Source organism: Spea bombifrons, chromosome 3 (genome assembly GCF_027358695.1).
Source record: "Spea bombifrons isolate aSpeBom1 chromosome 3, aSpeBom1.2.pri, whole genome shotgun sequence".
NCBI lineage: Eukaryota > Metazoa > Chordata > Amphibia > Anura > Pelobatidae > Spea > Spea bombifrons.
In genome coordinates this window covers 15,524,934-15,538,831 of record NC_071089.1, presented here as the reverse complement: position 1 = coordinate 15,538,831, position 13,898 = coordinate 15,524,934, and the positions used below count along the sequence as shown (strand labels likewise).

The following is a 13,898-nucleotide window of genomic DNA, read 5'->3' as shown; positions in this document are numbered from 1 at the left end:
GGTGGTAAAAGGGTTAAAATTCACTATCTGTCTGCACTAGACCGGAAATAGTGATAAAAATACCAATATCCACCCTTAATACCACCCGCGATTAACTATAATGATATAGCAAATATCAAAATAACGCTGCCACCACCAAGACAATTTAGAAATGGGGTGCCTTGGTACCCCAAACGAATCAGACTATAAAAACCCACACAGTATATTTTAACACAATAATTATGTGATTTAAAATTACCAATAAAACGGTCTCTTCAGGTAACGTGAGTCTTTACCAGACAAAGGCAGAACTTAATAAAGGAATATTTATTATGAATAAAAAATCACAGTGCATACAAAAAAGATGATAAACAGATTTACACCAACAGATAAAAATAAAAAGGAGAAAATTACAGAAAACCTAACTACTCACTGAATGGTCAAGTAACAGTTTTTCTGTCCGTAGGGCTCCGGCAAGGAAAGATGGCGACTTACTCAAAATTAGATCTTGGCCCCTAGTAAGCACAATGACTCATCTTCGCTCGTTAATTTTATACACTTTCCCAGTTCATCTCGAGTTTCCAAGCCGGCCCAGAGGTGGTATAAGCGGAGGGAAGGTGTACCATAAGTGACCTCCCCCTTGTGTGGTGGAAACATATCAGTCCAAATAACTTATATTCATTTTATCGTCCCTCCTGTGCTCGCCACAGCCATAATTCATACATTTATGAATTTCCTGTAAATTGTGAAGTCCATAGATATGTCACACTAGCTACTTATGACTGACCATCATAGACTTCACAATTCCTTCCAAACTGGTTAAGTGGCGCCGCCATGTTTGTACTCTTTTTGTAGGGTGCGCTTTCCCCATTCTAGGTATGCACACAAGGAGGTATGATAGTGAATATATGAGTTATTATTGATATGTGTTTGATATGACCTGGATATGAAATGGTTTTCCTGACTGCTAGTGGTCACTTAGCATATCAAAGAATCCATTATATATGAGGGGATACAGGCATATGGTGAAGGACTCGGCTAGCAGACTTAAAGGCACTGCCTCCCTGTGAAATTTCACACCTTGCAGAGGGCCTTGGTTGGAGTCCCAGCTTCAAAAGACCAATTTATCTAAAAAGACCTTTTGGCGCCACATGCCTATACAATCGAATTAACCCCTCACATACTGAAATTGGCTGTGCCATCTCTACCGGGTAGCCAGTCCGTGTACGTACTACACCGGTTGGTGTGACACCTCCCCCAAATAAGAGACGCAGTGGGAGGAGGCTCACATGCCTCTACCTTGCGTATTAGGTGGGATCCTCCCCTTGGCGTGACAGACCATCGGCGTTACCATGTGTACTCCCCTTTTTGTGCTGTATTGTAAACTCATATTGCTGGAGAACTAGGCTCCATCTGAGAAGTTTCCCATTTGTCCCAGCCACCCTGTGTAACCAGTGTAGGGGGTTATGATCAGTAATCACAGTAAACTGGCGTCCATATAGGTATGGCTGTAGTTTTTGCAAGGCCCAAACGATAGCAAGACACTCCTTTTCTACGGTGGCATAGGCCACTTCCCTTGGCAGCAGCTTCCTACTGAGATATACCACGGGGTGCTCATCCCCCTTCTCATCCACCTGACTCAACACAGCTCCCAGCCCATAATTAGAGGCATCGGTCTGTACTAGGAACCGTCTGTGAAAATTAGGGGCCTGTAGTACAGGGGAGTCGGTAAGGACCTGTTTTAAGGCATTGAAGGCCCCTTCACACTCCGGGGTCCACTTAATCACTCGAGGAAGTGCCTTCTTAGTGAGATCGGTTAGGGGTTTGGCCAGGGTACTATAATGTGGTACGAATTTCCTGTAATATCCTGCAGTACCCAGGAATGACATCACCTGCTTTTTAGTCTGTGGGACAGGCCAGGCCATTATAGCCTCTATTTTACTGGGCTCTGGGCGTAGGATCCCTCCTCCTACTCTGTGCCCCAGGTACTGAACTTCTGCCATGCCCAGCTGGCACTTATCTGGTTTTATAGTGAGCCCAGCCACTGCTATGCGGTCTAGAACCTTTGTTAAATGAATCAAATGTTCCTCCCAAGTATCACTGAACACCGCAATATCATCCAGATATGCTACCACATGCCCCTCCTGCCCCTCTAGCAGGTGATTAACGAGCCGCTGAAATGTGGCAGGGGCATTTTTCATCCCAAAGGGCATCACCTGGAACTCATATAACCCAAAAGGGGTGATAAAGGCAGACCTCTCTTGGGCTTCAGGGGTCAGTGGGATCTGCCAGTACCCGCGGCTGAGATCCATAATACTCAGGAATTTGGCCCCAGCTAGTTGGTCTAATAACGCATCAATGCGAGGCATAGGATAAGCATCAAATGCAGTTACCAGATTCAACCGCCGGTAGTCCACACAGAATCTTGTGGTCTTATCCTTCTTGGGGACTAATACTACTGGGGAGGCCCAGGGGCTGTGAGACTTCCGAATTACACCCAGCTCCAGCATTTCCTCGATCTCCCTCCTAATGTCAGCCTTCACCTCCAAGGATACTCTGTAGGCAGCCTGTCTGAGGGGGTGGTGATCCCCGGTGTCAACATGATGTGACACTAGGTGTGTCCTGCCAGGCTTCCCCGTGAAGACCTTATGGTAAGGTCTAAGTGCCTCATGTAGCTGACCTCTCTGAGTCTCTGTTAAGTGGGTATTAAACTGGGCTATCTCAATGCCCTCTAAATCCCTGGTTGAAGCCAACAAATCAACAAGGGGGTCAGGTTCTTGCTCATCTGCAGGCAAACTACATACAGTTAACACAGTAGGCTCCCGGTCATAATATGCTTTCATCATGTTTACGTGGTATACCTTTTTCCTTTTCCCCCTCTCATCCAAAGACACCACATAGTTTACATCATTGACCCGCTGTAGCACAGTAAACGGACCTTCCCATGCCGCCTGCAACTTGTTCTGCCTCGTGGGTATCAGCACAAGCACCTTTTGCCCCACTTCATACACTCTTTCTCTGGCATTACGATCATACCAGTGCTTCTGCTTGGATTGGGCAGCCCTCAGATTCTCACACACCTCCCCCATTAAGGTCTGCATTTTTTCCCTAAACCGCATTACGTAGTCCACAACAGATGTCGTTGGGGCCCCCAAGTCTCCTTCCCATCCCTCGCGAATCAGAGCTAGGGGACCGCGCACTCTACGTCCATAGAGGAGCTCAAATGGGGAAAAGCCTGTGGATTCCTGTGGCACCTCCCTATAAGCAAACAGGAGATGTGGCAGGTATCGCTCCCAATCCCTCCCCTGTGACTCTACAAATGTCCTCAGCATCTGTTTTAGGGTCCCATTAAACCTTTCACACAAGCCATTCGTCTGGGGGTGGTAGGGGCTGGTCATTAAATGCTCTACTTGCACCCTCTTACAGAGAGACTGCATCAGATCAGAGGTGAACTGGGGGCCCTGATCGGTCAGCATTTCTCTGGGAAATCCCACACGGGAGAATATGCCTAACAGAGCATCGGCCACCTTGTCAGCCCTGATAGACGACAGCGCTACAGCCTCTGGGTAGCGAGTGGCATAATCTACTACGGTTAGAATATACTGCTTGCCTGAACTACTGGGAATAGCAAGGGGTCCCACAATATCAACAGCTATCCTCTCAAACGGTTCCCCAACTATGGGAAGAGGAATTAAGGGAGCCTTACCCACCTCCCCAGGCTTTCCTACCCTCTGACACTCAGGGCAGGAGCGGCAGTAATTTGCCACATCCGTGCCCATACCAGGCCAATAAAAATGATGAGACAAGCGGGACTTAGTCCGCAGCACACCCAGGTGCCCAGCCATGGGGATGGCATGAGCCACCTTCAGCAGCTGGTCCCTATACCTCTGGGGCACCACCAGCTGTCTTTCTGTTTCCAAGGGCTCTTGCCCTTCTGCGGGAATAGTTTCCCTATATAACCTCCCTTTATCCCAGTACACCCGCTCCTTATCAAGGTCTGTGGGCGGCTGCATAGCACGGTCCCTCAGTTTCTCTAATGTGGGATCTGTCTGCTGGGCCTGCTGGAATTCCAGGGTCTGTCCCTCAGAGCCAATAATGGGCTCCGATTCAGACTCCGGCTCCAGAGCTACTAGGGAGGAGTGTAAAGAGGGGTGAGGAGCCCCTGCGGACATCCCTTCTGGTTCCGCAGGCTGAGTCAGCTCCTGTCCTTTATTTTGGGCAGACTGTTGACGGGTTACCACGGCTACAGTTACTCCATCTGTCGCACTCCCACTCTTTGCCCACAAACATGCTGGATTCTGGGACCTGGTTTCTGACACAGACAGACATTCACTCGCTCTCTGCCCTTCTTCACTGCCAGGTGGCCCTCTCACATTTTCACACAGCACCTCAGACATTCCGGGTTCTAGCACAGACGGACACACACAACCCTTCTGCCCACTCTCCCCATGAGGTTGCGCTGCTATATTGTTACACACTGCCCTTTCTATGGTAGGGCTCCTAGAAGATCTGGATAAATCACAAGTATCATCCTCCGGCATATATTTTGACAACAGCCTACCCAAATCAGTACCCAGTAACACATTAGTAGGAATGTTATCTGATACCCCCACATCTCTTACACCCTTCCCTGCTCCCCAATCCAAAAATACTCGTGCCATTGGCACCGCCGGACGTACTCCCCCAATTCCCCGCACTGTTAAGGTCTTGCCAGGAATAATGTCCTCAGAGCTCACTAGCTCTGGACGCACAAGAGTCACCTCTGCCCCTGTGTCTCTGAGCCCCACAGTTACCTTGTTTCCCACAGTGACAGGTTGCAGATTCACATTGGAGATGTTCTCAGTACTGGAGACGAACAACACCGAGGATGGTGACCCCGAGGGGCGACTCCCTCCAGATGGGGATGCAGGCTTCCTCTTATCAGGACACGTATTACTAAGGTGCCCCACTTTGTTACAAATGAAACATCTGCGGATATCCCCACGCGTAGAAGTGACATTAGCTCCCCCTCTCCCTGAGGTAGAAGCCGGCGCAGAAGAGGGTATTGTAGACTGGGTGGTGGGAAGCCGTGGTGTAGTGGTCTTCCAGCTGGATGCTCCCGTAGTAAAACCTCTGCTCCGGTCCGATTGTGCTCGGTTGGCGGTGTGGAAATCAGCCAGCTCACCCGCTTCCAATGCTGTTTTGGGCTTCCGGTCAAGCAGCCATTCTTGTACATTGGCTGGGCACAGCTGCAAAAACTGTTCCTTGATGATCAGATCTTCCAAGCTTTCTAAGGTTGTAATCTCCAGCCCTCTAATCCACTGCCGGAATGCCGTCGTCAGGTGTCCCACAACTGCAGTGTAGCTCTCGGTGGAACGCTTTTGCAAAGTCCGGAATTTCTTTCGGTACACCTCAGGGGTAAGGTTGTACCGTCTCTGCAGTGCAGCCTTAATTGCCTCATAGTCCTGGTCAGATTCTGCTGGTAGCTCTGCAAATGCTTCCAGCGCAGGACCTCGGAGACCAGGGGTGAGGTACTTTGCCCACTGGTCCTTTGGCAATTGGTACTGCCTGCAAACCTTTTCAAAACTGCGCAGAAAAACATCCAGATCCCCATCTTTGTCCAAAGTGGGAAAATTCTCTGCACGTGGTTTGGGTGCAGAAGAGTCTCTTGAAACCACACTGATAGGTGAGGCACTTAACCTCTCCAACTCTGCCAGTTTTAGTTCATGCTCTCTTGCCGCCTGGCGCTCTGCAGCTTCCCTCTCTCTCTCGGCCAGGCGCTCTGCAGTCTCTCTCTCAGCCAGGCGCTCTGCAGTCTCTCTCTCAGCCCGGCGTTCTGCAGTCTCTCTCTCAGCCTGGCGCTCTGCAGCTTCCCTCTCTCTCTCGGCCTGGCGCTCTGCAGCTTCTCTCTCTTGATATTTAAGGATAAGCTGCAGTCTGAGGTTTGCATCTGCTGGGTCCACGTATTTGAAAACAGTTTGTAGATAAGAGTCCAAGGGATCTCCAGATCTTGGCACGTCACCGACATCAGCTGCAGGTATCTCCCGTATGACCATGCCTCCCTCAGAAGCGTTTGCGGCATCACTTTGCGCTGCCCGTTGCATATCATAGTCCACAAGCGCTTGAATAAGTTCGTCCTTTGATTTTCCCCGGATGGGAATACATTGTTCACGGCAACGTTGCTCCAGAGCACTCTTGGACTGTGTTTGGTATTCCATTTATCACACCAGCCCAAACAAATGATAGCAAAAGAAAAGAAAGCAAAGGGGGGGGGGGGACTGTTGAGGTGTAAATATACTAAGTATGCACTGAGTTCAGCCTTTGGAAATTGAGAAACAATTTCTTTTTAGTGTCTGGATTAGCAAATCCAGCAACACTGAAATCTGGTACCAAAAAAGATGGAAAAAATCTTTTTAACTATCCCACCGCTATGCCACCAATTTGTCACGGACGCACTCTACTCCAAGCGTGCGCGTGACGTGGTTCTGGTGGTAAAAGGGTTAAAATTCACTATCTGTCTGCACTAGACCGGAAATAGTGATAAAAATACCAATATCCACCCTTAATACCACCCGCGATTAACTATAATGATATAGCAAATATCAAAATAACGCTGCCACCACCAAGACAATTTAGAAATGGGGTGCCTTGGTACCCCAAACGAATCAGACTATAAAAACCCACACAGTATATTTTAACACAATAATTATGTGATTTAAAATTACCAATAAAACGGTCTCTTCAGGTAACGTGAGTCTTTACCAGACAAAGGCAGAACTTAATAAAGGAATATTTATTATGAATAAAAAATCACAGTGCATACAAAAAAGATGATAAACAGATTTACACCAACAGATAAAAATAAAAAGGAGAAAATTACAGAAAACCTAACTACTCACTGAATGGTCAAGTAACAGTTTTTCTGTCCGTAGGGCTCCGGCAAGGAAAGATGGCGACTTACTCAAAATTAGATCTTGGCCCCTAGTAAGCACAATGACTCATCTTCGCTCGTTAATTTTATACACTTTCCCAGTTCATCTCGAGTTTCCAAGCCGGCCCAGAGGTGGTATAAGCGGAGGGAAGGTGTACCATAAGTGACCTCCCCCTTGTGTGGTGGAAACATATCAGTCCAAATAACTTATATTCATTTTATCGTCCCTCCTGTGCTCGCCACAGCCATAATTCATACATTTATGAATTTCCTGTAAATTGTGAAGTCCATAGATATGTCACACTAGCTACTTATGACTGACCATCATAGACTTCACAATTCCTTCCAAACTGGTTAAGTGGCGCCGCCATGTTTGTACTCTTTTTGTAGGGTGCGCTTTCCCCATTCTAGGTATGCACACAAGGAGGTATGATAGTGAATATATGAGTTATTATTGATATGTGTTTGATATGACCTGGATATGAAATGGTTTTCCTGACTGCTAGTGGTCACTTAGCATATCAAAGAATCCATTATATATGAGGGGATACAGGCATATGGTGAAGGACTCGGCTAGCAGACTTAAAGGCACTGCCTCCCTGTGAAATTTCACACCTTGCAGAGGGCCTTGGTTGGAGTCCCAGCTTCAAAAGACCAATTTATCTAAAAAGACCTTTTGGCGCCACATGCCTATACAATCGAATTAACCCCTCACATACTGAAATTGGCTGTGCCATCTCTACCGGGTAGCCAGTCCGTGTACGTACTACACCGGTTGGTGTGACAGGGGGATTCTGCATAATACACAGAAATATGGCGTCTGATGTTGGTGATGGATCGTTCTGTCCTGTGGGGGCTGACGCGTGGCTGGGTAAAGCAACCCTTGTGCAGGAAGGCATGATTTACTCCTTCACCTCTTCTACCCCAACTAAGCACTTCATACTAGATGCCCTTTAAAACCGAACAAGTTCTCCATTATATAATAAAAATGAGTAACTCCTCTGTAAATAAAGGTCTGGCAATGTTTACTTGTTTGGCTGCTGATGTTTTTGGCGTTCCCCCTGCTTGGGCCGTATACATTAGTGTATTAGCGTTGGGCTGTCGGTGGATTGGTATAAGCTAAGGCAGATCCAGCGTGATTTCAATGGAAGAGGGAGGTGAATTAGCTGTCTTATCTTCCTGCATAGTTACAAAAAAAATGTAAGATCGTCGAGAGAGACGGCGTTCCTTTTATGTTCTGAGTTTCAGCTAAAGAATGATCTCCATCTTGAACAGAGAGGTGATCTGAGCAAATATTACCCAAGATGGCTGCATCCTGTCTCCAGATTATTAAGGTAACTAGATGGCTTCAAACACCATCGTCCTACATTTACTTATCGAAAGCAAGACGGATTCATGTGAAAGTAGAATGAGCCCATCGTGACTTCGGATCGCAAGGGAAGGGAATAAACCTGGAAGATCCGGGAAGCGGGAAAAGGCTTTTATAAAAGTGCATTGACTGCTCTCCCAAAATGCAAACTGTTTTTAAGAAAGAAAGCGAAAAAAAACCACATGGAAAACACCAGATTTATTCACCACAAAGCTTTCACAGAGGGAATGGTTTAAAAAAAAAAAAGTTAATATCTGCATTCACATCGTTGTACAAACGTTTTCAGCATAAGGATGTGCAGCGCGTTTCCGTGATCCCTTCACGCTGGAGAAGAACCACAGATAACGCTCTACTCGGGTTCTGTCGTTTCACAGACAAAATGGCGCTCAGGCTACGTTCTGGACGCAGTGCTAGAATCCTTTCATATTTGAGATACAATCAGTATGGTTGATGTTACAATATAGGCAAACAAGTGCTCATTGCATGTGTATGTATCATTAACCCTTCTGTGCTAATGGCTATTCTGCATTCCCAGCTGGCACTAAAGGTGTTAAATATGAATAGAAACTCTAGACGACATTAAGGATGAACGTAAGGCATTGATTGGAAACGTAGAATGGGAACATAGTATCATATTCATTCTGATATAAATATACGCACTGAACGCACATCTGCCGTAGAATTCACTTATAAGGGTCGTGACCGTGTTTTCAAAGTCGTTTTTATTAGTAATATCGCTGTATAAGGCAAACGAGTCACGGTCATTATGGGAAGGTCATATGGATGCCGTTAATGGAAGTCTATTTTGTTGGGCGACACCGTACAGCGTTGTTGGCCTAAAGATGGATACGCTTAGACAACGGCTTAAAAGTGGTAGTCATGTACTACGAGCCATGTACTGTGATCAACCGTTTACTGACGTACGGCAGGGACTGAGCTGCTGCTACTTCTTCACGGCCTAATGTGTCTTCACACACCATTATGGTGATATTGGGAAGCAAACCACTTGATAACGTTGGTGAAAACCAAATTCCTTCTATGAGAATTTACTACGTTTACCCGAAGACTCCAAGACATCTGTAAAATTTACTTATATTCCAAATACAACGATTTCCCGCAGCATGCCTCAAGGTTTGTTGTGTCTTAGTATGAAAAGGATGGAGCGGTTGTTAGTAAATGTATTCGTTACCGGTCACTGGACTGAGAAGTTCTTAACCCCTTAAGGACAATGGACGGTCCCTAAACCCATTGAAAACAATGCATTTTGAGCCCGGCTTTGTCATTAAGGGGTTAAAGTCTGTTAAGAACCGTTACGTTTCATCAGATATACATATTGGAGAAGTACAAGGAACATTCATGTTACTAGCGGCTATGTCAGGCTTTATCTGCTTGAATGGCCTACGTCAAAAATATCTTTTGAGAAGGACCCCCCTTAGCCCGCGTACCTCTACCATAGTGTTAATCCCATCTTTATTGAAGTGTGACGAAGGGGGAGACAGACCTTTTCACTAAGGCTTCCTCCTCCGGCTATGTGCTGTCTGCTGCTGGGGCCAAGTTATGACATCACATCCAAGAAGTCTACATCAGCAGGTGACGCGTAGTTAAGTAATGTTAGTGGAAAGGATCTGTGCTGATGGCTGAGGGATCCCTGAAGGTAAACCTGGGCCCAGGCCAACTGGCCCTTTTGGCCCTGCAATAGACAGTGTGTACATACCGTATGCAGGACAATGTCTGGAGGAACTTCTCCCTCCAGCAACAAACACATAGAGTGATGACAATACACGGGGCTTCAAACTTTTAATATAAGGTGACGCAACCTAACGTCCTCCACTTCTGTTTGGAGTTTAACTACCATGACTCACAGCCAGCTTACAGGGTTTGCAAACGCATAACTAGTCAGTAATGTGGATGAAACTAACAAAACCCCTCAGTATGAAGCCACTGTTATTAAGTAATTATAGCACCAACCTGTCTAAAGGGGGACGCCAAAGTCACTCCCAACAAATATTTCAAGGCACTTTATGAATAACAATAATAATAATAAAAAAACCCAAAAAATAATTGCTAATGAAGAGCCCGAGTGCATTAAACATGGCTTATGTAAAATATAAAATGCAAAAATAGTATGATTTGTTTTTACAAAATGTGCAATTATCACTAAAGATGTAGCCTCTATTGATCATCCCCCTTTGCTAAAATAACCCCTTGATTATCAGACAAAATGTAAACATCTTTTGATTTTTAAATACCTGTAGAAAACCCAACAGAACGTTTAAATGATTTCTGTTAAAGAAAAGGTGTTTGGTGTACATTAAGATCAGACAGGTACATGTCGTATAATCCGTGCTCCTGGAAGCGGCAGAAATCCGTCTGCGTAAGGTTGATCTGAACGTGATCACAGCTTTAGAATCGAATGTTAGTTTTCCTTTCCGCCATTAACCCTATGCAGCGCGGGGCGTGACAAAAAGTCCCATGTGTCATTGTCATGTGATTTGTATGTTAAAGACACCTCCACACGAAGACACTGCGAATAAAAACAGAATGACACTTTGTACCAGGTGAACACATCCAACCCAACGTACGTTTCACCCGCTAACGCGAAGAAATCTGCATCGGGTTGCATGTGCGGCATATTGATTACGATAATTACTATATATATATATATATATATATATATATATATACACACACACACACACACAGACACACGTCACGCTACATACATACTAAGGAGCAGTATATATACTCCAGAGCAGCCCTCATTATCATCTCATGGTTAGGCTTTTTCTCTTTTAATTCTTTTGAGCTATGCCATCTATCTGCTCCAGACTCATCAGATTTGGTTAAAGAGAGTTGATTTCCCTTCTCAGTTATTAAAGTGACCTGCTGGGCAAGACAGCGAGGAGCAATGGCAAAAAAAGGACACTATAGACGGTGCCTCCATTCCTTGATCAGTTTATGGATGCTTTAACTTCTTTAAACAAAATAATTTCTATAGGAAATAACTCATGTTTCTCTCCAATGCTAAAACCAGCTTTGTATCTTCTAAAGGGCCGTGAAGCATTTATACCGTTCCGGGTGTATTTACTGACGCTGGTACTCAAATGGACTCTCTAGCTAATTAGTAATATGTTATATACAGAGCTGGCTACATATATGTAACACGGTGACATTACCTGCAGTCATCTCCTCCAGTGCTTATAACATACTTGTCATCATGTGAGAACCGCACGTTGGTCACGTGTGCTGAGTGACCAAAATATCGCTTGTGTTTGGCCTGTTAAACATAATAAAGACCCAAATGATTTAAAAATATAAGAGGATGGATCCTGTTTGTTGCGGGTCAACTTACATTACAGTGGCTGCGGATATACTAATCATTTAGTACACACATAGTAGGTTATTAGATATGATGGTAGACCTCGGAGGAATCTATTATATGGGAGGTCTCCGGGAGATCTATGCTACCAGTCAGTGCCACAAATCCCTCTTCCTCTTGCATGGTCCCGTGGCTTCGCTCTACATCTCCTGCAGCCCCCATTCATCGCTACACCAAAGCCGAGTTACGGAGCGAGGGAAGGGGATACTCAAAAATCACACAGGTCCACTAGGATTTGGATCATGAATTCATGGAGGAGATGTAAATGGCGGCGAGACAGAAGCCTCCGCTAGTTCTACCAGTTATTGGAAAAAGTTAAGTCAGCTGGAGAGCAGATTCCACCCCTGTAAAGGGCAGAGGAGTAGAATAAAGACAGAAGGAAATACACGATTCAGATCAAAAATGTACACTTACAAACTTTTCAGTGCAAGGAAAATCAAAAAGTTTCACTAGGCCAAAGTCATCCCCAGTGACAACGTTCAGCCCAGCGTGGGATACACAGGCACAGTTGACATCAGCTTTCTCTGCATTACGAGGCCATATACCGATGACCTCATCTCCGAGAATACTGCAGAAAATAAACAAAAAGGAGGGCCACACACATGATAAAGGGGCAGGCGGCACCGCTTACACAATAACTTCATATCTGTGTACACTACGCATCTATCTATCATCTATCTATCTATCTATCTATCTATCTATCTATCTATCAATCTATCACTACCCTTAATTATAGGGCTTATGATTCTATATTGTACATTTCTTTAAGATAAAAAGTGAATCGTTTATTCACTTTCTCTTAAAATTGCTCGAGAAATAGTCAGGAAAGATCCTTTTGGATTACCTTGTCCAGGTGGCCCATGTGATCCTTTCTATTAGAGCTGGATCTACGATCTGTTTTCCTGACGGCACCTCGTGGACCTGGCGTTTATAAGCACCAGTGGCTACCTGTAGACGCAAAACAGAATAACTGCGCGTGCCGGCTTCTAGCTCTCCTTCTGCACAGACCTGCGCGGGTTCTGTACATGCGCGTGCTTATACAGCGGGCTCATAGGATGTTTGTGAATCATGAACAGCGACAAAGACATTCGGAAACAATAATTATTAAGCTCTCAGAAGATCACATCTGCCCACCAGACTTTTGCTGGGGGTGGAATTTCTGTCCACAAAAGTGACTGGTTCCCGATCGTCAATAGATTTATTTACTGTGCACATGTAAATTGGACAAAAATTACACATTAAAAGCTAAACAAACAACAGCAAACAAAGTAAAACCTACCTGAATATATTGGCTGTCAGCTGAAAAATCCATTTGGATCACAAAGCTGGGGATGTCTTTGCAGTAGCCGATTCTGTTCAACGATGGCCCTTGCGTAATATCATAAAAATCGACTGTATTTTCAGCAGAACCGACCGCCAAAAATTTATTATCGGGGCTGATCCTGTCGATTAAGCAGATCATATTGTAATTGATCAGAAGTAATTTGCTATGTTTCTTCTAGTCGTTAGATACCCAAGTAGCTATTACACACGAAACATGATCATGGAACAGTTTGGCTTTACACAATACTGACCGTATTAAATACAAATAGATAGATAGATAGATAGATAGATAGATAGATAGATAGATAGATAGATAGATGGATAGATAGATGGATAGATAGATAGATAGATAGATAGATAGATAGATAGATAGATAGATAGATAGATAGATAGATAGATCGATGGATAGATAGATAGATAGATAGACAGACAGACAGACAGAGCTCTGTAAGGTGCATCAATTATCAGTACCTGATGTCCTGGATGGCTCCCTTGCGGTCTCGCTTTTTCCCCCATACCTTCAGGGAATTTACGAGCAGGATTACAAACTCTCCGTTCTTCATGCCGATGGTGACCATCTCACCGTTGGGGCTGTAAGAGGCGCAGCAGGCGGCGTGGCCCAAACTCACTTTGTTCAGCAGCTTCTGCGTAACACAAGATTTTGCCGCATGTAATGAGCTCACGTCACAGACAATACAGACAGGCGCGAAAAGACCCTTACGCCTGGCACGAAACCCACCTCTAGTGTCAGAGCCTAATTACTCACAGTCCCTGCGCAGTCAATGGACACAAGTGATCCACAAAAATTCAAGCACTATAGCATTTTCTGAAGTCTCATAAACAAACAGTGATAAAAGTGCCCCAGAACCACGTATATCAAAATTATATAAAAATGATATCCTTTGAACCAGAAACTTGCATCTGATTTTATAAATTGT

The 13,898-nt window shown here is 45.0% G+C and overlaps 1 protein-coding gene across 2 annotated transcripts in view; it reads right to left on the bottom strand.

The window, feature by feature from the left end:
• Window positions 1-10,038: 10,038 nt before the first annotated feature.
• EML6 (EMAP like 6) overlaps window positions 10,039-13,898 on the bottom strand; it is a 55,891-nt gene continuing 52,031 nt past the window's right edge. For both annotated transcript variants that reach the window (XM_053460218.1, XM_053460217.1), the window contains 6 exons: window positions 13,432-13,604; window positions 12,917-13,079; window positions 12,482-12,585; window positions 12,052-12,205; window positions 11,435-11,535; window positions 10,039-10,782 (listed from right to left, as the gene is read on the bottom strand). In XM_053460218.1, coding sequence (XP_053316193.1) covers window positions 10,758-10,782; window positions 11,435-11,535; window positions 12,052-12,205; window positions 12,482-12,585; window positions 12,917-13,079; window positions 13,432-13,604 — 720 coding nt within the window. In that variant the 3' untranslated portion in view covers window positions 10,039-10,757. The remainder of the gene's footprint in view (window positions 10,783-11,434; window positions 11,536-12,051; window positions 12,206-12,481; window positions 12,586-12,916; window positions 13,080-13,431; window positions 13,605-13,898) is intronic.